This window comes from Pteropus alecto, unplaced genomic scaffold (assembly GCF_000325575.1).
Source record: "Pteropus alecto unplaced genomic scaffold, ASM32557v1 scaffold98, whole genome shotgun sequence".
Taxonomy (NCBI): Eukaryota; Metazoa; Chordata; class Mammalia; order Chiroptera; family Pteropodidae; genus Pteropus; species Pteropus alecto.
This window is the reverse complement of record NW_006443570.1, coordinates 21,946,073-21,969,006: the sequence shown is the minus strand read 5'-3', so window position 1 is coordinate 21,969,006 and position 22,934 is coordinate 21,946,073. Positions and strand designations below refer to the sequence as shown.

The window sequence follows — 22,934 nt, the reverse complement described above, 5'->3', positions numbered from 1 at the left end:
CGCTTATTGTGCTCCAGGCTCCATGCAGACACTACACTCATGTTCTTATAACTCCCGAAACAGGATCCAAGTCTGAATTCTATGGGAGTAATAACTAATAGCGGAGGTAGGAGTTTTACATGTGCTTTCAGGTTTTTGATTTCCACGATAATCCTGTGAAGGAAATATTATCCTCATTTTACAGATGAGGAAACTGAGGCACAGAGAAGTACCCTTAATTTCAGGTACTAAGTAGTAAAGCTGGGATTTAAAACCAGGTGTCCCAAGTTCATGAGCTTCCCACCTCCTGCCTCTTTTAGGAACTACCAGTATTTGGGACAAATCAAGTCATTTCTGTACTCCCTGATTTTTACAGATGACACCCTTCACCTCCACCCCCGGCCCCCATGAAAGGCTCAGTTCCACAAGTTAATTTGTAAGTTGGTTGCTTTAGAGTCAGCATTTTTTGTAAAGAAAAGATTTCTTGGTTCCAAGACCAGCCAGCCCACAGGGAGCTCTTGACTCCTGGCAGTTCCCAGACCCCCGTGGGATAATCTGCATTCCCTCTCTTTGCCAAAGCTGAAGGCTTCTGAGATTAACTCTTAATGAAACTTCTTTAGAACCCACCAACCCTGTGACACATCTCTAGGAAATGCATTTTGGATTCGCCCCAGGTGCTCATGGGATTGGGTCTCTCTCCTGGACTGGGTCTGGCCCAGGCACAGGGTTCTGGTGGGAGCTGAGTACGGGGGTTTCTGCTACACCAGGTCTGAGAAGTCTCAGGGAACATTGGTTCCAGCACAGAGGTAGCTTAGAGCTGGAAAGCAGAGACGCCAGCCCCTTACAGGTTGCATATTTGGATATAGGGACCTCTGGGGATATATTCTGCCCCCCGCCCACCGCTCACCTATGGCCTCAGGGCTCTCACTCCCACCCCAGGTGTTTATCCTGAGTTTGACATGTATTTTCCATTAAAAATATCTCATTGTTAGAAATATAATAGAGTATATAGTTTAAAAAGGGTCACTGTCCTACAAAGTTTATAATATAGGGCAGCAAATCCTTTCCCCACTCAAGTCCCTCTCTAGGTACCCTTAGAGCTCTTAGCCACTATTGCTAGTGTTTACCTTTGTTTCAAAATGTCATGCTGATTCTATTTCTTGATTTTTCAGTTTTACATGTTATGTTATGTCATGATATATTATAAAATATCATGATATCATATACAATCTCCCCAACACACACATGCTTCTTATCTTTTTGTATATCCTTATATATCTCCTCTTTTCTCATGCTCCAATCTTGGCTGGCTGGCCTTGGCCTCCAGTCCAGCCACACAGCCAGTTCCATCATCCTGGGGACAATCTTTGCCCTCTCTTGTGTTGGATTTCCAGTATCCCGTGTCCCTGGTATTCTCTTTTCTGGTTTTCTCCCTTGTTTGGTTGGAGCACATCCTCTAGCAGCTGCCTGAGAAAGAATATATGGAAGATACATTAAAAAAAAAAAAAAAGTCTGAAAATATCTTCATTCTACCATCATTGATATTGGGCTGCATAAAAATTTAGATGAGAAATTATTTCCTATGAGAATTCAGAAGATGCTGTTTCACTGTGTTCTGGCTTCAAAATCTGTTTTGAGAATTTCGATGCCATTTTAATCTCTGATCCTTTAGGATTTTTATCTTGGTATCCTGAAATTTCATGTTAAAAAGCCTTGCTACAGTTCCTTATAGTTTTTATTTTGAAAGATTTCAGACATATAAAAATAATACAAATATAGTGGAATATCATATTACAAACCCATCTATTTGTTGAGGTTAATAAAACATTACCAATAAAGTTGAAATATCTCCTTAATTGTATGCCTCCTCTTCTAAAGACGTGTCTTGAAATCTGTTGTTTATCCTTTCTATGCATTTCTTTATTCTTTCACTGAATAAAATATATGTTAATATATAACATTGTGCATATCTTAAAACCTGTATATAGATGGCATCATAATATATTTTTTTCCATGCTTCTTTGCTTGGAGGTGTTTGTGAGAGTCATTTATGCTGAGTGTGGCCCCTCCTTTTCATCACTGCATGATAGTCTATTATTTAACCATATCACACTTATGTATCTATTCTCCGTCCATGGTATTTAGGCTGTTTCGAATTTTTAGCTAATAAAAAATTACTGCTCCAAAAATTCTGCCTGAGAAAGAATATATGGAAGATACCTTAAAAAAAAAAAAACATGTCTGAAAATATCTTCATTCTACCGTCATTGATATTTGGCTCACGTAGAAGTTTCTATAGGGAAATGGTTCTCGGTTCTGTTAGCACATTGGACTCATCTGGGGAGCTTTAGAAAACGCTGATGTCAAGGCTTTCCCCCAAATTGATTAAAGCAGAACCTCTGGGGGTGAATCCAGCAGGAGTGTTTGTAAATCTCCCCAGGTGATTCCAATGGGCAGCCAGTGGTGACAACTACTGCCCTAGACCAGTGCTACTCAAAGTATGGTCCTGCAGCTAGCAGTGTGGGCGTCACCTGGGAGCTTGTTAGATGTATACTTTCAGCTCCTGCCCAGACTTACTGAGTGAGAGAGAATCTGTTTTAGCAAGACCTCAAGTGGTGGGCATTGCATTGCAGCTACAGGCTATGTGCTTCTTCATCTACATGTATTGCTACATGGCTGCTCATGATGGTGGCAGCCATACACATAGCTGTGGTTTGATGGCACTGTACTGGGCACTTGGTGGGTTCTTTCTCTGCAGAAGCTCATTTTCTTCAGTCCTAGGAGGTATTCTTGTATCATTGCTTCACTAATTTTTTCTCCTCTATTTTCTGTTTCTTGGTTTGAAATTCTGTTAGTTGGATGCTGGACCTTCTGGATTGTACCTTTTGGTTGTCTCATTTTCTAGACTTTTTCCTCCAGGTTTCACATCTTTTTTGTTTGTTTGTTTGTTTTACCTTCTGGGATATTTTCTTTCATCTTCCATCCTTCGAATGCATTTTTAAATTTCTGCCTTGAAATTTTAATTTGTAAGAGCTTTAACACTTCCTTTTAAAAAATAACATCCCTTTCCTGTTTCAATATCTTCAGAGTGGTGTTCTCTGACCCCTTTCTTCTATGTGTTGAAGTCTCTGTATTTCAGCGGTTGATTTTGGTCAATTGTTGGTGCCCTTCCCTTGGCTGTTCCCACTATGAGTGCAACACAGCAAAGATAATAGGAAGCTCTGCACACATGGACAGGGCTTGTGGGCTAGGGGCCTCACAGTGGTGCTGGGCAGAGACTGGGGAAACACCAACGTCAGGATTTGTCTCTCTTTCCCAGAGAGACATTCACAAATGTCCTGCCTTGCAGGGTTGGAGAGGTGGTGGTGGTAGATGGGGAACAGGCCCAGTTATTAGCAGGGGAAGGGGGCTGAGGGTCTCCCAATTAACCATCACCTCACCACCCCAGCCTTTGGCAAGGCTTGGAGTCCCCAATCCAGAATCTTTCTAGTTCAACCCCGACCAGCAGCAAGCCTGTCTTCTACTAGGGTGAGGGAAGGGCAGGCCAGTCACAGGCCGTGACTGGCTGTTTCAAATTTTTAGCTAATGTAAAGGTACTGCTCTAAAAATTCTGTGCACGTCACCTGAAGTTTCTATAGGGAAATGGTTCTCGGTTCTGTTAGCACATTGGACTCACCTGGGGAGCTTTAGAAAATGCTGATGTCAAGGCTTTCCCCCAAATTGATTAAACCAGAACCTCTGGGGGTGAATCCAGCAGGAGTGTTTGTAAAGCTCTCCAGGCTGGGAGAAGGGACGTGAGCGTCTAATCACTTCTTCCAACCAATGCTATTTTTACACCCATCCTGAACTTCTACCTTAGGGATACCTGGTCCTTCCAGGTTCTGAGGATTTGGGGGATTTTGCAGAGGAAATGGGCTTGTTCGCGGCTGGCTTTCTCTCTTGTAGACGTTTCGGGGGAGTCGTGGAAGCTGGAATTAAACCAGTTATACTCTTCCATCTTCCAAAGTTGAGATCTCTCTTATCTGCTGCCATCTTCTTTTTGTCTTCGTGGTTGATGCCATTTTCATTTCTCTATGTCATTTGAGCAAGGTTTTGGGGGCAGAGGAAATACAAGTGTGTTCAACCCACCATTTAACCAGAAGTCCTCGTCCATTTTATAAACATTTTTACATATGTACATATGTTTGTATAACTCATTTTGATTATTTGTACGTATACTTCAAAAAAATTTTTTTTTTTTTTTACATAGATGATCTTGCTTTTTCCATCCAACGTTAGGCTTGTGAGCTCTTAACACACAGGGACCCAGCTCATTCCTTTCCCTGCAGCTTAGGAAGTACTCCAGCAATCAATGCACCACATTTTTTTCCATCTATTTCTTTCCTGATACATCTCAGAAACACAAGCGATTGTGGTCTTTTGATCAACACACTGGCTCAATGCAAATCCTAATCTTTATTTTTATTCTGAAGCATAACTTGTCACAGGCAAGCAGTGAGATTTTTTTTTTTTTTCCCTCTGTCTGCTAGAGGCAAGGGCAAAAAAGCTAATGGTGGGGGCCTAAGAGCCTGGAGAAAAGTAGGCCCTTTGAGAACTGGGTGGAGGCATGGGGCATTGGGCGGGGGGCAGGAAGGATGGGAGGGTGCGAACACCTACACGCACATAAATACACGTTCTCTCTTCGGGGAAAGGTTTTCCAGAAGCGTTTGCCCGTGCTTTGAATTAAATATTTTTTATGCCAAACTGAACCTACTGAAGAGAAGTGAATTAATGGCTTAGGGGAGCCTCGTGCTGCAGCTGGGGACTTGGCTGAAAGCTGCTCTTCAGTGAGTGAATTCGGTCTTCACCAGAACCATTCTCAGTTCCACAAGCTGCGGAGAATCTGAGCAAAACCCAGGGAGGCCAACGGAGGGGTTCCCAGAATCAATAAAGAGCCAGGTTTCAACAGCGGCTCCTGGGTCAGCCCTGAGGGAGGGAGCTTCTCCCACCTCCCCAGAGCTGCAGGCAGAGGAAAAGGGTGACGGAGTCTCTCATCCCACCTGCTCTGGCCTCCACCGCTTGTCTCTAGGGACCAAGTTCAGCTTTGAAGGATAATGCTGAGGGCTGGATTTCTTCTATTAATAGAATTATGGGGAAAGCCTGCCTGGTGCCTTCTGAAACTGCAGTGCACACGGGTGGAGGGAGTACAAGGTGGGTTTGGACGTCCTTCCAGCCCAAGAAGAGAGCCCACTTAAAATAAACATGGGGTAGACTGAGTTGGGGAGGACAATAAATAAAGGTCATAGCTCAGTGGAATGGCTGGGGGGTGGGGTGGGTGAGGAGGGCTCCCAGGAGAGAAAGGATACAGAAAGGCACTGGTGGGGGGAAGCAGACTCAGTCCTGCAAACACTGGTTTGTTAAGTAGGAGGTCACAGCTGATAGGGTTGGATGTGAGGGTTCCAGGAGTAGTCGGGAAGGAGGCAGGAAGGGTCTGGCTCCAGCGTGTATGCATATGCGTGCTCTCTCTCTCTCTCTCTCTCAACCTCTTCACTGGAAGGTCTGCTTCCTGCATCGAAGAGGCCGTTGCCCAGGGCAGGCAGAGGGGACTCGCAGAGGCCACATCAGCAGTGGGGACTCGCCGGGGTGTGTCTTTTGCCTTTGGGGGAGGGAAAAACAAAGGCCATTCACTATAAGGTGAGCAGAGGCAGGGTCCCCCCCTGGTGACAGCTTGACCTTTGGGAATAAAATGGAGGTGATGGCAAGGAAGGCAAGTTCCTTGCTGGAACAGCCCCACACCATAGGCAGCTTCCCTGTCTGAAACTAAGCGGGGGCTGTCTGGGAGAGCTGGGGGCTGGCGCCCTGGGCAGACCTCTGCTCCCCTTTGCCGCATCATTGCAGGTAGGTCATCTACTCCCATGCTTCATTGTGTCCATTGAAACCTGGGATAATTAATACAAGTGACCTCCCGATGCCAGAAAGAGCACATGGACATGGGAATATAAAACGTTCCTCTAGGCCAAGTTTTTTCAAGTTGTTTCTAAAGCCCTGGAACCTTTTCTATGTACTGGACACACAGTCTCCCCCATTTATTACTGGACATTTCCTAAGACCTACTCAGGGTAGACACTCCACATGGATGCTGCATTTTACCCTCCCTGCAACTCTGTGAGGGACATGATGTGGTCTCCATTTTACCGGCAATGAAATTGGGTGCAGAGAGATCAATTATTAGGTTGAATCATAACAAATTGCCAATATTCGACTATTTTTGAACTATTACAATGCAATTTCACATGGTTCAAATTGTAGGTTGCCCCAGTTCACATGACTATGGGTGGCAGGGCTGGGACTATAACTCACGCCTGCTTGATTCTATACTGTCTGGAGGATTTCAGGAGACCAGAGGGTCCACTTCATGGCCAAGTCCACAGGGACCCCTCTCCCTGAGACCTGCCTACCTGCTGCCTCTTTTACATGCCCTGCCCTGTAGCTTCTGAGGAATGCTTAGATGGGAAAGGGCGGTGGCGGGGGGAGGCGAGGAGAAAGAAGGAAGGATGGGGAATGGGGAGTGACTGAGAGCTCCCATGTGACTTTCTGGATGGTGGCTGCTAGTGCACCCAGGCTCCTACAATGAGCAGCTGCACTGATCCACCCATGTGTGATGTGTGCTGTGGATGCTCTGGCCCCAGAGACACTCAGTCCAGTTGAGGACTCTTTCTTGAAGGAGACTAACATCACTTGCACGATTATCTCTGGCTTGAGTATGAAGAGACTTCCCCCTACCTCCCCCCATCATGGATCCCAAGCTGACCGGGCCAGGACAGTGGGCATGGGGGTGGGTAGCTCGGATTCTTGCCCTTGGTTTCCACACCCATCCAACAGGTATAATAAGTCTCTTTCCTGCCTATTCCTCCAGCAGAACAAAGTTGACCTTGGCAGTACAGGACAGGCTGGGCTCCAATGCTGCCAGCTCCAGTGGCCTTGAATTCTCTCTCTGATTTGGCCTGCCCTGGGATGGGCTGTTTTAGGTATTGATCTGGCTTCTTCAGCTACATGGTAGGCTTCTGGAGGTCAAGAACTGTCCCCTACCACACCCAGCCCAGGGGCTTGGATTGGGGCTTGGATTCCCTAGTGCATTGTAGGTGCTCTCGAAATGGGAGTTACTGTGACTATCGTGGAGATGAGAAAATGCTTTGAAAGATTACATATTTTATAAAGCTGAGGATGGTAACAACCATGTTATAATTACTGAGAATGAATACCGTTATTATTTTAGTTCCTCCCCGTTCACTGCAGTCAGGGGTGGAGTCTGGCTCATCTCTGTTTCTCTGCACAGCGCTCAGTAAACACAGAGAATTGAAAACCTCATCTACCACTTTCCAGTTTGGAAAAACTGAGTGAGAAAGGACGAGAGTCCTGGGGAGAGAAAATAAAAGAGGGAGGGGAGGTGGGGGGTTTAGAAGGAGCGGCTGGGTACTTACTGGGGCCCTTTGGGTCCGGCCAGGGTGGGGTGCCCCTCTGTGGGTCTGTAGGGCCCATCCCTGTCTCGCTGGCCAGGCTGCTCTGGCTCCCCGAGAGGTGGTGAGGCAGGCAGGCGAGCCCCATCTTGGGGGACTCCACACTGCCACCTGCAAGAGACCATGTGTGGGCCCGAATGACTCAGTGCTGGGCCCTTCAGACCTTAAACTGAGACAGGGATGATCTCGGCCTGACGAGAAGCTGATGTAAAGCATTCTGATTTGGATTTGTGATGGGTGTCTACGGCATTGTCTGCCTAGAGCCCCTTACCCTGGGAACTGCCACTTCCTGCCCCCACATGGCTGCCATGTTCGGCATGACCCCACCCTCTGACCACTGCTGATTTGGTCCAGGATATATAAAGACCACCAAATGGGCCCTCAGGTTGTTTCACTAGGAACAAGTAAAGACACTAATATGAAAATCAGCAATGAGGAGGGAGAAGAGTATACATTCCAGTAAACTCAATGGGGTTATTATTTGCTGCCTTTACTAACTAAAAGATCCTCACTCAAATGTGGCTGTTAGTCCTTGCCCGGTTTAAGAGAGCAGAGGTGGGGCCTATAATACTGTACTCCATCTTTTCCTATTCTCTAGACCCACTTGGTCATAGCTGTGAGTTGGCGTGAAGGGAGAGTTCAAGAGCTATGGTGGGGGGTGAGGGGAAGAAGAGGAGTATAGACCCGTCCTGGAAACCAAGGCTGGCAAATGAGTTTCTTTTACACTTTCCTAAGATAAAATCTTTAACTTGAGAGGCTTAAGAGATCATCTAGCCCAGGGACAGTTTTCATCTCTTGCATCATCTTCACCTATAGATATTGACCACCTGGAAAACTGTACTGAGCATTCTGAGGCCACATCGGGTTCTGCAGGAAAGCATATCAGCAACTAGTAATGTCTGCCATGGGCACAGGAATGGGAATTCAAGTACATGCACTCGGCATTTGCCATCTCTGATTTTTTTTCCATGTGAGCTCTGGCGGGAGATCACCCAGCCTTGGTCCCAGGACAAAACCCTGAGGCATTTTATTCCAGTTTGGGGCAGTTATTATAAAGCTTTCTTATGCACTGAAATCAGCCTCCCTAAACAATGTCTTTCAAATATCCCAGTTTTAACCTCTGGAGTAACTCTGAATGAAACTGGTCTTTTCTCTGGAAGGCCCTTTATGTGTTTAAAGCAGAGAAAAAGGTGTTCCCCACCCCAGGCCTTCTCTGCCCCAGCCTCAAGGCCTCAGTTAACTCTTTTTCAAGTGATATGGTCACAGAGGAGAGTTCAGAGATGTTAAATTCAGAAGGAGCACTGGAGACCACCTGCTCTACCTTGTTTGTGCTAAACAGTAAGAAACAGAGGCTTAAGAAGTCATAGTATATATTTGGGGTCCCACTGCAGTTTCATGGCAGAGCTGAGCTAGTTCAGTGAACTTTGTATCTGACCGTCACATCATCACTCCTGAGGCAAAATTTCATCTGGGATGCTCACAGTGAGCTGGGGGAAGAAACCCAGGTGTGCAGGCTGGGGGTCAGGGAGGCTGCGGAACCTACCCTCCTCCACACCTGCATATACAGCTAAGCCTCCTTTCAGTCCTGCTCTTCAGTGGTGCTAAGACTAGCTCCTAGTCACCCCAGACCCAGGCCTACTTCTCCTCCCTGGTCTAGAACAATTCCACAGACACCTGCCGGGGAGCAGCAAAGCCACCTGCACCAGGGGCTTTGGAAGCCACCAGTGTGCTTCCCATGCTTACCTGATTCCCCGCGGGGCTTGTCACATTTCAGATCTTTGACCCCAGAGGGTGGGAGTCTGTCTTCTAGGCTAGAGGAGCTGAGATCCGAGTCACTGTCACTGTCGCTGGAAACCACTGGAAAGAACAGACACCAGCACAGGAGGTCACTTCTACCAGCTACCTGGACCAGTCGGCATCTGGACAGATGAGACCAGGGCAGATATCCCTCTTGCCTAGCCCAAATGGCACAGAACCTTAGCTGGCTGTTGTGTCTGGGGCACAGGAACAATGACCTGGGGATGGGGACAGCAGGGAACTCTTCTGCCAGTCACAAAGGTGAGTTCGGTGTGAGGAGGCTGGGACTTGGGCCCAGCATGACCAGCACCAGCAGGGAAGGCTCACCCCTAGGTCAGTCATCTCCACATGTCATGTCCCCACTGTGGTGAAATCAGAAGCCTCTCACTGTGATAGAAGCCGATTATCCCCTTTGGTGTAAGTACAAATGCTCCGAGGCCTGAACCTGCCCATGCTGAAAGGCACAAGGCAATGCTCTGTAGCCATGGCAATTCCAGTCCTCACTGACCTGCACTAGGCACTTTATGTATGCTAACTCACCGAACCTTCAGAACAAATCTGTCAGATAGGAAACAGATTTATCCCCATTTCACAGGTGAGAAAACTGAGGCGGCCGCCTAAGGGAGTAAGTAGAGGAGCCAGGATTCTAACCCTGGCAGGCTGGCTCCCCTCCACAGACTGTGTTCCTAACCACTCCAAATTTACTGGAAGAACTGAACTGGGATCCAGCAGGCCTGGGCTTTCATTCTAGTTCATCCAGTAACTCAGAGTGGGGCCTTGTGGATGCAGAAGGGAGCTGGGTGGATGGGGTTGGAATCCCAGGAGAGGAGAGAGGAGAGGCAGCCCTCATGGTAAATACCTACTATGGTAGAAATCCTCTTTTCTGGACTAAATGGAACCATATTTGGCTGGTTTATCACCAGTGGGAGTCATAATACAGGATATATTCACATGTTGAATATTCTATTTTAATTTTAAGCATAGAAATGTACATCCATTTGCCAATCTTTTGATGTAGGGCTTGGGTACTCCTTTGAGATTGGGCCCACGAGGTCTTTCTCGTCTAAACTGCATCCATGTTGTGCTGTGATTCCCAGGTTCAATGTCTCTACATTGGAGCAGAGCTTAAAGACATGGGCAAAGCAAGGTGAGGGCTTTGCCCATGTCTTTTTCCACTTCTTTCTCCCATTTTTTATACTTGTCCTGCCCACACCTAATTCAATAGCTTTTGTAAGCAAGTGGTTTCTATAAAGACTTCTCAAAGTCTTGGTTTTAATGAGACGACTCTGTGTCTTTCCTCTTTTTATCAATTTACATAACATTCAATTAAATGATGTCAGTTACAGTCAGTTGCCTTGTACTTATAATAACAAGTACAACTGCACAGGAAGGTTTGGGATTACAGGTAACCAGCTCTCACAGGCAACTACGTCAGCAAATGGGATAAGAGTCAGTGTTTTGTCCAGGGAATGCAAAATGCTGATTATGGAGGGAGATTAGGCGAAGTGGAGCACTTTCTGCCAGGTATTGTGCTAGGCACCTAGTGAGTATTATCTTATTCAATTTGTCAAACAGCCCTGTGCTGTAGGGACCCATTTGGTGGGAGATGAGATTGGAAACAAAATTGATCTATACCAAGGGTGGCTAAGAGTTTTCATCTGATCTGCCGGGCCTCTTCTGGAGCAGCATGCAAAGGAGAATCCTGAGACCGCATTAACACCCAGCAGGAAGGAGAGCCTGGTCAGTTAGGGAAATCCAGTGTGGGCACCGGAGAGGAAATGGCAGGAACTATGCCACGTAGCTTCCACCTGGATCTAGAGCCTTCTGGAAAAACTTCATGGCTTCAGCCTGTGTCACCTTTCAGCTAAGGGAGCCGCAGCAACCAGAGGGTTGGAGCTGGATGACCATTTTCGCTCTAATTAATTCTTAACCCCGTGCTTCCATAGCAGAGTGGCTGGCACACAGTAGGTACTTCGTGAAGCTCTGATGACTAATCAGCTCTTCCCTCTCCCTTAATTCCTACGTCCTACCAATTTTACCTCCTAAATGATTCTTAATCAATGCTGAGCACGAGGTCTCATTGTCTCTAGCCTGGATTCCCGTGACAACTACTTGGCCCCACCTATAGGCATCCCTTCCCCCACCGCCATCCCACACAGCCAGGGATGCTCCAGCTAACATATACATCCCCATAACCTCCAGCATCAAGCCTGAGCTCCTGCTCTTTGTCTACTTGTACAACCGCATCTCAGCATCAAGCCCGAGCTCCTGCTCTTTGTCTACTTGTCCAACTTCATCCCATACAACCTGCTCTCCTATCCAGGCTCCTGCAGCCCCACTGGTTTGGAGCTCCTGCCAAACTGCCAGTCAGTACCTCCTGCAGTGACTCACTTCCCTCTGCCCAGAATGCCTTACCCATTGCTCTCCTCCTGGCTCAGGTGGCCACCTGAGGAATCCCTCCAGGAATCCCTCTCTGGCTAGTTGAATGTCCTGTGTATTCTACTACAACTGCACCAATCACTTTCTGCTGTACATATCTGTACATGTGTTTCTCCCAGCAGAAAGCGAGCCTCCTTGAGGGCAGGGGCCAAATGGGAACATGAATAAAGCTGGTGTGCTTCTCCTTCTGCAGAGCCTGATCCATGTGGGGTGGGGTAAGTGATGCTAACGTGGTTGTTCCCAGCTTTTCCTTCTTGTTCTGCTCAAGGATTCTGCCCTTTCTGTTCTCCTTCTTTCCCTCCCCTGCCCTCAAGCAAGACTCTGCTTTGGCTTCTACAGTTTTTGTGATGTAGAATCAAGAGGAGACTGGGAAAGGGAGGGGTAGTGGTTCATACGCCCCCCTTCATAGTATTTCAGAAGTGCAAGTAAAGGCCTGATTTACTTTGCAGTTGCTTTTCAGATCCTGGACTGGGTTTCTTTGATCAAGATTCCACTGAGACCAGACTTCATTGGCGTCAGTTTTATAAAGCATTTAAGTATTTTTTGACTCATTGACTGACTAAATATAACCCCATGGGTCCCCAGATAGAGAAAGTGGGAGGTGGCAGAAGGCAGCAAGCAGCTCCCCTGTCTCCTTCGGAGTAGCTGCAAAGGAGTCAGGGAGCGTTCTGCCCCCTGCCCACCCCCAGCATCGTGAAGTGGGGGTGGGGGTGGAATTCCAGCAGCTTGTTAAGCAGTGGGAATCCCAGCAGAGTGCATGGTGACTGATTTCCATGTCGGTTTCCCCATCTTTCTGGCAGAGATGCTGAAAGATAACCTATTCATCCTTCATGACTTGGAAGGTTCCATCTCTTCCATGCTTGATATGCAGGATCTTTGTAATTCTGGGGCAGGGGGGATGTGGGGCAGGGGCAGCGGCGGGGACACAAGGCTCCACGGTGTTAAAATAATGCCTGGATCCTTTGCTGCTAATGCGCAGATGCCAAAGGGCACAAAATATCAAGAACTCAAAAGGAGACAATGGGAAAGGATGTCTCAGGATTCATTTATCGCATTTCTCCACCCTCCTCCCCTTCCGTCACCTGTCATACCTAGTCATAGCATTGGGTTAGGAGTGGGTGTGGGCTTACGTTGCAAGAAGACTGTGCTGTGCTACATTGAGAGAGCAGTTTCTGTTGTGAGGGGTATGTCTTGGCCAAAGCGCCAACCCTGGAGGCGAGTTCAGGTGCCATGTTGTTAGGTCCCATGTGATGCCTATGTTGCGCAATGTTTAGAAAAAATGAAACCTCCCTAAGTTATAGTCAGTGGCTTGTTCTTTGTCCCCTTTGATAGACCCTAAAGTGCCATAGAGGGGGGAACAGCCCCAGATGACAACGAGCTCACAAAGGCATCACGGCAGAGAACCAGGCAGCTGACAAGACTCATTCCCTTTGGATATATTTCCCTTGGCTCAAGCATCTTTGCTCATTGTGTCTGGGACTTCAAGCTGGGTCCAGGCCTCAGCTTAGAGGGCTCTGTGGGGCAAACCCAATCCCATTTCTAATCTGCTCTGATCAAACCTCACTCAAAAGAAACAATCAAGGGAAGTCGGCAGTGTCCATGCCCGACCTTGGCACTTACTGTCAGTGGGAAAGCAGCACACTAAGAAAACACTGCTGAGAATGTCCCTGGATGCAGCCCAATGCAAACGGCGTTTACCCAGATATTCCTCCAGCAGCAAAGGAAGACGTTTTTCTTCTTCCTCCCCCTCCAAATGTAAAACCCAAACCTTGGCTAATTTGCCATTCGATTGCCGTCACCACCTTTCTCCCTGCACAGCAGCTGTGATCGTAAATCTTCCAGGTCTATTAACAAAGCTTTTAGGCTCATAAATCTGTTGGCCCTTGCTCCTCCATCCTCAACAAAACACTCTGTGTGTCTGAAGTCTGATTTTTTTCCCCTCTAATTCCCCAAAGGTTGAGTCTAGGATGGCTCGGTGATGAGCGCTTGTATTCTGCTCACACCCGATTTTTCGGATTGAAGATGGGAAAACACCAGGGAGAAGACTGTCCCAAGAGCCTCCTTGAGAAGGAGCATTACCAAAAGGATTCACCTGGGCTTTGCCATGAGGCAGGGAGGACAGAGGGCCTCCCCCTCTGGCGGCCTGAGCCCCTGGACCACTTGCTTGGGGAACCGGCATCCCTGAGATTTTCCCATTATGCCCCCAGAGGAGCTGCTCTACTCTGCTCAGCTTTCATCCTTAGCAGTGGACAGCCCCAGCGCCAGCCATGCCCACTTCTCTGGGGATAGGCCAGCTCCCCGCCCCTCCCCCCCCTCCCTGGATGAATTTGCAATTTGACTGTCACCATGGAAACTCAGAGTTTTGGCACATGAAGGTGGGGGGAAGTCTTCCCTTTTGGAAAGTCTTTCCTGACTGCCTGAAGGGACAGGTGTGGCAGCTGCTGTCCTGTGGAGACATCTTGCCTGGGATGGTCCAGGGGACTGGCATGATGCTGGCCACTTGACCTCACAGCCCTGCATTGGGATTTGGGGAACCTGCTTCCTGGCTCTGTTCTACCACCACCTCTTTTTATGACCCTGGGCACCTCTCAGGGTTTTATCATACACATAAAAAGGCAAACCTGGACAGCTACTCTGGGTCTGAACTCTAGGATTCAAGTTCAGGTCAGCATTGTTCCATCAGTGGAGAGGCCTCTCTGGTTGAGGTGGGGAGAGGCGACTTCTGGGCCACACAACAGCTGCCTGGCTGACACAGGAGAGCCGGCAGCCTGTGAGCTTGGGAGGCACTTGCGAGCTGCTGCTCTGCTTAGAGGCTCCCAAACCCCCCAGAAATTATAGGAATTAGAGAGGAAGAGAGATATTTTCAGCAAACATTCTGCCACGGCAAAGCAGATGGTGGAAAATTTTGCATACTAAAAACAAAAAATTTTTTAATGTAAAGGAAAGATGATAAGACCCTGGGGGAATGCATAGACATTCCAATTAGCCTTACCCAGCCCACCAAGCTGGCACGGCTGTGGAGAAGAGTCACAGAGCGGTCCCCACTGGGACAGGTGAGGGCTGGGCCTGCAGCCTGAAATCCTACCGAGATACCTTGCAAGTCTCAGGCTCCATTCGGTGGCAGCAAAAGGGAAGCGTGGGGTGGTGAAGAGGCACTGGCTCTGAGTCAGACAGACTCAGGTTGTGTCCTGGCTCTGCTACTTCCTAGCTGCGTGACTTTGGGCCAGTTTCTTTACCTCTCTGTGCTCAGCAGATTCACCCATGAAATGGGAGATGATGGGTCCCTGTCTGGGTCGTTGTGAGCATTAAAAAAGGTAACATAGGCAGTATCTAGCACATGATAGGTGCTTGATAGACGGGAGCTATTTTACTTGAGGGGGCATCCTGAACTCATGCATAGGGGCTGGCCTCTGGGGTCACCGTGTTTGGTGCCCAGGCCGATCTCACAAGGGTGGACTCATCTTTTCCAAGGGAACTTAGATTCCCAAATTGTGCTTCATAAAGCTTCGAAGGCAATAAATGCCTTCAGAGGCCGTTTGGAGGCCAAGCTGGGATCTGAACCTAGGCCTGTCTCTCACTGGAATCCCTGCTCTTTTTCCCTCACTTATCATGCCGGGACCCAGGGTCCAGCCTCATCCTAATGGCTCTGCTCTCTCAGAAGTCCTCCGCCCCAGGCAGGCCAGTTTTTTTTTTCAGTGTCCCCTGAGTGCCCTTATTGGGCTTCTTTCTGATCCCTTTTCTGATCAGAGGCAGAGGCCTCAATGTGGAAGAGAAAGACGTCTGTTCACTCTCAACATCTAGGGTTGAGTTCTGGCTCTGCACTGGATGCTCCTGAGCAAATACTTTCATCTCTCTGAACCTCAACCTTCTCACCTGTAAAATAGAGACAATAATAACTACTAATAAAGTAAGATTGACTAGGATGAAAGGCATTGCAAGTTTAAAAATCTACACAAGCCTATAAGTATTTTTAAAACCTGGAATCCAATTCATCCTCCAGTAATCCATAGGAATTGTGCCTCTATTGAAAAGTTTCTCCAGCCCCTGGGGAAGGGAGGATGGGAGACAGGCCCTCATTCACTCTCCTCCTGACTGCCTGGCCTGCTTTTCTGGCACCAATCAGACACCTTCTGGCCTTGCATTTCTTTTCCTACAAATGCCTGCCTTGACGTCCCCAGCTGTTTCCAGAACAACTTGAGGGCAGGGCCCCATCTTAATCTGGCTCTGGCTCCCTCCCTCTGCCCCCAACACTGGGCCTTGGGCCGAGCAGGTACTCAGTACATACTTGTTGACTGCTTTGAGGACACAGCATTGTGCAGAGACAGCAGGACTAGGTGGTGGTCAGCAGCGTGGTGGTGAGCCAGCTCTGTTCTCCAGAAGGGTGGGCCTCTCACCAAGAAGGGCCCCCTGACAGCCTCTCCCTGAAGGACACTCACGTGGGAGGAGCGAGGCCGCTGATGGCCTCAGCCTGAGCCAGGGACAGATTAATGGGGAGAGGGGTTGTCAGAGGCTGGTTGCCATGGACACAGGATGAGTGGTGGGGAGAGCACTGCTCACACAGAGCCTGCTCTTCTTCCAACCCCAAGCTGAGGCCAAGCCAGAGGAATAGGGTCTTCCTTTGTTTTGGAAGCTCTCTTCAGGGCCCTGGAGAGTCAGGGCCTGGACAAAGAGAAAGGTGGCCCCAAAGCCAGGAAGCCTGTTCTCATAGGGGTGGGCCAGGTGGTGGCCAGGAGGCTCAGAGCCTCTCTCCCTCCCAGACCCCAGTCCTGGACCCTGAAGTTAAGATATCTGGGTGACCTTTACTTGCCAGCTGCCTGACCACACTGAGCCTCATTTCCTTGTCTGTTAGGTGGGGATGGTCACAGAACTACCTAAGAGGGCAGAGTGAGGGGTGGACCTGTGCGGTGACCATGTGGCACCTGCGGAGTCCTCCTTCCTTGGTCCCCCTTCCAGACCGCCACTGGGGACATCAGCAGGGTTGGCTGAGACCGGGCTGGGAATTGAGAGTTGGAGAGTGGAGGGTTTCCTGTGCTCGTTTATTCATTCACGATTGATTTTAATTAACTCCCTGCTTTGGGCTCACAGACAGGAGGCACTGGATAATGAAGACAAATCCTGAAATCAATAGTGATATGGTCGCCAGCTCCAAAATCTTGTGGTCCTGCCCTTGCTTGAGGAGTTCCAGATAGGACAGGAGATGGATGGGTGGATGGAAGATAGGAATAGCTCCCTTCAGAGCAGGATACTCTGAAGGAGAGCCAGGGAGTGGAAAAGTCAGGGAGGGCTTCCTGGAAGAAGTAGGCTTTAAAGATGGGCATGATTTATACATAGAAATTCTGGGGTGGGCCTGGCATCCCTGATAGACAACAGGAAAGGCAAAAGCAGGCGGTGGGCATCTCTGGGACCAGGACAACCTTGCTGGCTCCAGAGAAAGGCTCTAGGCTCAGGCATTTAGGGGACAAGGGGCTAGTCTGGCTTGTGTGTGCTTTGTACTGCTCCTCTCTGGCAGGTTATTACTTCTGACTTATGGCAAAGATGAAACCAAGCGAGTGCATACCTCCTGCCTACTCCTTTGCTGGGACTCAAAATGAGCCTTTGTTAGTTCCTTGACTTCAGCTTTCTCTCTTCTTTGTCTCTGTATGTCTCTGGGTCTTTGTCTTTTCTTTGGTTTCTTTGTGTTTCTCTTGCTGATACTAAAAAAAAATCTCTGCCTTTGCTTCTCTTTCTTTTCCTCTCTTACATGTCAGTGTGTCTCTTTGTGTACTGAGTCTTGGGTTTGTCTCTTGGTTCCTCTCGGTTTTTGTAGGTTTCTCTCATTCACCTGTCTCATCTCTCTGCATCTCTCTCCCTCTGATTCTGGGCCTCTGTCTCTGTCTCTCTTCCCCTAGGCCTCTCTGTCACAGCCCTCAGAGTCCGGCTTTCTTGGCCTCTAAGTTTGTTCCTCGGGTTCTCTCATCTGGAAGATGGTGCCTGTGCTCAGAGGTGAGGTGTGGGGATGGGCTGCCAATTCTGCCTGTGTCCCATGTAGACCGAAGGGGCAACCAAGGAAGGGGAGGCCTGGCCCTTCCCTCTTGTATGGAGATCACCAGGCACATAGACCCTCTCAGCCTCTGCTGCCACTCGTGGACCAGCAGTGGGAAATCAGTTAGACCCCATCTGCGCAGCTGGCCTTTACCCTGTGATGGACAGGAGGCCCCTGGAGGGAGCCGCTGAGCTCTGTGGAGCCAGCACTGTTATCTCCTAGGGCTTTACAGGAGTCAGACAGGGCAAGTGAGCCCACATTTATTCACTTTATCCAGGTCCCTAAAGGCCAAAAAATCTAGAGTCGGGAGAATGAAGCTGTAGGTTTACTTGGTGAGACAGGTGAGGGCTGGAGAGGGTGTGCTCCCAGACTGTGGGAACGCTATACACATCGGCTGAACCAAAGCCAGAGCCCGGCTGAGGGGGGCCGGGCCCTGCTTTCCTATTTCAGCTCAGACCAGGGGCAAGGAGCCCCCAGACCTCACCTTATAGCTAGACTCAACCAATCAGCTGAGGCTGTTGGCAGGTTTGGGCAAATTTGAGGCAACAGCCATGCCCCTGACTTCTGTGATATGGCTAATGAGGGCCTTCTGCTCTTGGGAAATGACTCCTCAAGCAGTGAGGACACCTGGAGTAGGTAGGAGGACTGCTGGGGGCAGGGGTGGGGCAAAGGCCCCTCCATTTACACCCATCAGCATTGGACTAATATTTGGTTTCACCAAGGGCTCCAAAGGTCAAGACACATTAGTATGCATGGGCTTCTCCTCAAAACGCAGCCACGCAAGACTGGCCAGGCTTCTATTTCCCTGGGATTGAGGGGAAAGGCAGAATTTCCTGAAAGCCGCAGCGTTTCTCTTTCTGTCCACACTGAGATTCCAGTGTAAGTTATTAGACCTCTTCATGCCTTAGTTTCCATAAAATGGGACAATAGTGTGGATCCATCACAGGCTATTGGGAGATTACCGGAAATAATGGATATGCAGCACCTGGCACAGCCAGTAACGAGCAGCCATGCAATCTACAGCAGCTACTAATGTTGCTGTTTTTATTCGGCCACTCAGCACTGAGGCCTGAGGCCGGCTTCTTTCACCTGCACAGACCAAAAGGCAAACAGTGCCCAGGTCCTCAGCTGAGCCTGGCAGAATGGCGGCCACACAGGAAGACCAGTGACTGACTGTCAATGTTTGCCCCAGTGAGGCCCACAGTGGGCCTGGGCATCCCCAACCCCTTCTCCTATCTCTGGTGGGATGGGTGATGGTATGCAGCCGTTCCCCAAACGGCTGGCGGGAGCCACAGACAGGACTGTCCGCCTAAGACTTTTTTGTTCATTTATTTTCTAGACCCAAGCTGCACCATGAAGACCCGGGCCAATGGGTTTCAGGTGCCATGCTGGACACACAGCACCCTTCTCAGATGGTTCAAAGGCAGCCTCTCCCTTCCTCCTCCCTAAACAGTCCTTTCTGGCTCATGTGTCTGTGCGCATATATTTAAAAAATATATATTATATATATAAATCCCAGTTACTTCCAGCTCCTCAGGACTCTAGAACCCATATAGGGGGTAAAACAGAGACAGAGAAAGTGATAATTAAGCATAAGAGATGATCCTGGGGATAGGACTTTGAAAAGAAGGTTCAGTTTGTTTATAAGCACTTAGCGAACACTTACCATAAGCTCAGTGGGTAGACGTCGGGGTGGAGGGGATGCTGGGCAGTCTGATGGGATTTCATTGGTAGTACATACCAGAAGTGTGTGTGTGTGTATGTGTGTGTGTGGGGGGCAGGGCCAATGCTGAAATGGGGCTGCTCTTTCCAGTAGAGGCAGCCTCGGTGCATGATCTGGGAGCTGCTTTACTGCCTGCCAGAAATTCCTCTATAAAGTTTCATTCATTCCTTTGGCTTTGGAGTTGTAAATTAGAAAAGCTACAAGATGACAGACTCTCTGCCCCAGTCCCTTCATCCCCATCCCTACTCATGGGGAAACCAAGGCCCAGAGAGGAAGAAGGATTCCAAAAACTAAAGTTTTCCTCCTCAGGAGTTTCCTGTTAAAACACATGAATTCTGCAGGCTCTGTAGGTGAGAGTGGTGGGGTCACCTCCACAGAAGGCACAAAACCAATATGGGCAGGATTTGTGGGGTCAGGATCAGGAGTAGGGACATACAGATGTGACATGGTCAGGATCCCGCCTTTTACTGGTCAGGTGGAAGGATCAGTGAGTAAGGTGGGTTGGATATGAGGACCCTTCCCTTCCACAGAGAAGTGAGCCCACTTTTCCTGCAACAGGTGTCCCTGTTGGTCTCATTTCTATTCTTTCTTCATAGGATGTGGAAATGAGAACCATTTTACTTTTTTCTTAATAACCTTGTAAAGGTGATGATCAAAGAATGTCAGAGACAATAGGGAGGGGTAGGGACTGTGGCAAATCAGAGACTGCAAACCCTCTGTGAAAGGGGGAAGCTGCTACTTAGCCTGTCCAATTCTTCCAGAGGAGTGGTATTGGCAGACTTTTTGCTTTTCAAAAAAGAAGCCAGAGCTCCACATTCTTTTAAGTGACAATTCTCTACATTTAAAAAAGTTGTCAATTAATTTAAAGCAGTGAGCCAGACCGAGTCACTGCTCCACCAGTCTGTGACCTATAACACTGTCAAATGTCCAACCCTCCAGGACAGATGGCATCCCTCCTCCCAACATGGAAGCTCTCCTGCTCTGCCTCCTTCTCTAAGCCTCAGCCAGCCTGGCCTCCCTGCACACAACACACACTCCCAGCTGCTCCTAAGGCTGCAAAGAAGGGCATGTACCACAACCAGGCTTACGTGACAGAAATGGCAAGTCCAGAGTCTGCTGGGGGAACACTGGGGGTGAGTGGGGGTGGGTGGGAGAGGGCAGCTGAGTGCTCTGAGGAGCTTCAGAAATGCTAATTTCTCGGGAACAGAGAAAGAAGGAAGGCGGCATAGCAACAGCTGGCTCTGGGCAGTGAGCAATCCTGTCTGAAAATAAAACATTTTACAATCCACAACTGTGGCTCATTAAGAATGAATGGATCTACTGGTATAAATAGCATGCTGCGTTAAGAAGTCAGGAAACAGCATATGCGTTTGATGGAAAAACGGCTGCCATGGAACTACTTATTAGCTCAGTCGGCTGCAGCTCTGTGCTAACTAGACAGAGGTCTTAGGTTCACAGCTTTCGTGGGCCACGTGGATTTCTCGATCTTGAGCGGTAGAATGTACCCCCATCCCCCTAGCCCTGGTTACAACATGGGCACATAAGTCTGGATACACACTAACAGGCCCATAGTGCGTTTCCCAACCATAGTATCCCCACTATAATGTCTAGCCTTTGCTTGAATGCTCCTAGCAACAGGAAGCGCATCACCCTGCCAGAAATAAAACACCCAGTTCTGTGGTTAAATGGCTATTGAGCAAGAGGCACAAATTTCCCCCTGCTCTGTCCCAGCTCTGCTTTTGGGGAAAACAGACCTAACTGGTCATGCCACCCATTATGTCTGATGGGAAACAGGCTGCATGCAGAAAGGGCAGCGTAAGCCGGATGAGTCAGGCTGATCACCTTCTCCTGAGCGGGGTCCTGAGAATGTAGGCAGATGCTAAGATTGAAGGGCATGTGGACTTGCTGAGTACAAGCTGCTAAGCAGGCAGAGGTTGGAGAATTGAGCTGATCCGAGAGTACCCTAAGAAGCAAAAGAAGCTGCTGCCACATCCTCCATCCCCACAGGCCTCACAAATATTTGTCTACATCCCTGCTTCTGGGAGACCTTGCTCAGTAGCCTGGCAGCAACCCCTTTAACTTGATCTGGCCTCAGTGGCTCTGCTCCTGGAAGCCAAAAATCTTCCCACCAAGTCTGAAAGAAGAAAGCCAGACTGAGTGGCAATTTGGGCGATAGCTTTACTCTGTACTACACTCGGAGGGGAAGAGCATGGGCCAGTTTTCAGAAACCTGGGTGCCAGGCCCTCTTGTCACAGCCTACGTGACCTTTGGCAGACTCCCCCCTCGTCCATCACCTCAAGTCAATTTTGCCGTCTGCAGCTGTCCCATGGGCTGTTCTGAGCATCAGATGAGATACTGACCGTGAGTCACGGAGCTCTGGCTGAGGCCAGGGCAGCACCCAATGACTCGGCTTCTCCAGGAGGACAGGAGATGATGGCGTGGGGGTGGGCAGGTTAGCTGAGGGGTCATTTGGGAAGGCAGCCCCAGGTATATATTTGTAGTCTGAGTAGAACCAGACTGTTCAACCCAAACAACCTTGAAGCTTGCTTTCACTGAACTGCAAACAGAACCAGAGTTTAGGATTAAAAAAAAAAATTGTTTAAAATCTAGTGAACCAACGAAGTGATAATGAAATTCCTATTTTTCTTAAAAGTACTCAACTGGAACAAATCTGAAACCTAAGTACTTTTCCAGAACAGAGCTTGAAGTGAACCAGTGTGTAATTCTGTTCAAATCCATCCAGGAAGCCTGTACTCTGCTCAGGGGGATGACTGAGGGTAGGATATGGGAGGATGCCTGTGGAGGGTCCTGGGGAGGGACTGTGACCCAGGCTTCAAAAGAGATGAGGAAGTGAATTTGCTCCATGGTCACAGGGAGCTCAAAGCACCTGCCTGTGGTTTTTTGGGGTCTAGGGTGGAGGGTGAAGTGGAAAGGCCTCCTTTATCTGGGTAGGCCACAGAGCAGTGACAAAGGCCTTTAGGATGCCCCTTCACCCTCCCCAGCCTCAGGCTCTCTGGGAGAGGAGAACACAGCAAAGCCTCATTGATTCAGAGGTCAGTCTCCTAGGAACCCCAGCTCTCTGCTCCCATCTGAGAAAAGGACACGCATTCTAGAAAACAGTCACAGAGCAGACCCAGATGGTGTGGCCTCCTGGTCACAGCACTGGGGCTGAAGAAAATAAGAAGCCCCGTCATGTTAAGTATCTTCAGCACTGGAGGTAGAGAAGGACAAAATTCTATCTGAGACTCACTTCCACATGTAATGACTTCAGTCAGATAAATTCAGCTCTCCAGCTCTCATGGGAAATCAGGCTCCTCTAGTACTAGTACCAGTCCCCTCCCCCCTTGCCTGCTTCTATTATAATGAGAGGCTGGAGAAGCTAAAGACTTGATTTTCCAGCCTCCCCTTTGATCTTACTTCCTTTCTTTATAGTGATGGCTAGAACTGCAGCAACTATCATGTGACCATGAGGGAAAGA

General features: G+C 48.8%; 1 protein-coding gene across 8 annotated transcripts in view; it reads right to left on the bottom strand.

Annotated features, from left to right (window-relative positions):
* Nucleotides 1-1,231: 1,231 nt before the first annotated feature.
* Nucleotides 1,232-22,934, bottom strand: part of RPH3AL (rabphilin 3A like (without C2 domains)) — a 143,618-nt gene continuing 121,915 nt past the window's right edge. For 6 of the 8 annotated variants that reach the window (XM_025041531.1, XM_015599266.2, XM_015599268.2 and 3 more), the window contains 3 exons: nucleotides 9,219-9,332; nucleotides 7,440-7,586; nucleotides 4,416-5,614 (listed from right to left, as the gene is read on the bottom strand). In XM_025041531.1, coding sequence (XP_024897299.1) covers nucleotides 5,580-5,614; nucleotides 7,440-7,586; nucleotides 9,219-9,332 — 296 coding nt within the window. In that variant the 3' untranslated portion in view covers nucleotides 4,416-5,579. Of the gene's footprint in view, nucleotides 1,447-4,415; nucleotides 5,615-7,439; nucleotides 7,587-9,218; nucleotides 9,333-22,934 lie in introns of those variants that run through there. The other 2 variants (XM_015599271.2, XM_015599270.2) reach the window with 2 other exon arrangements.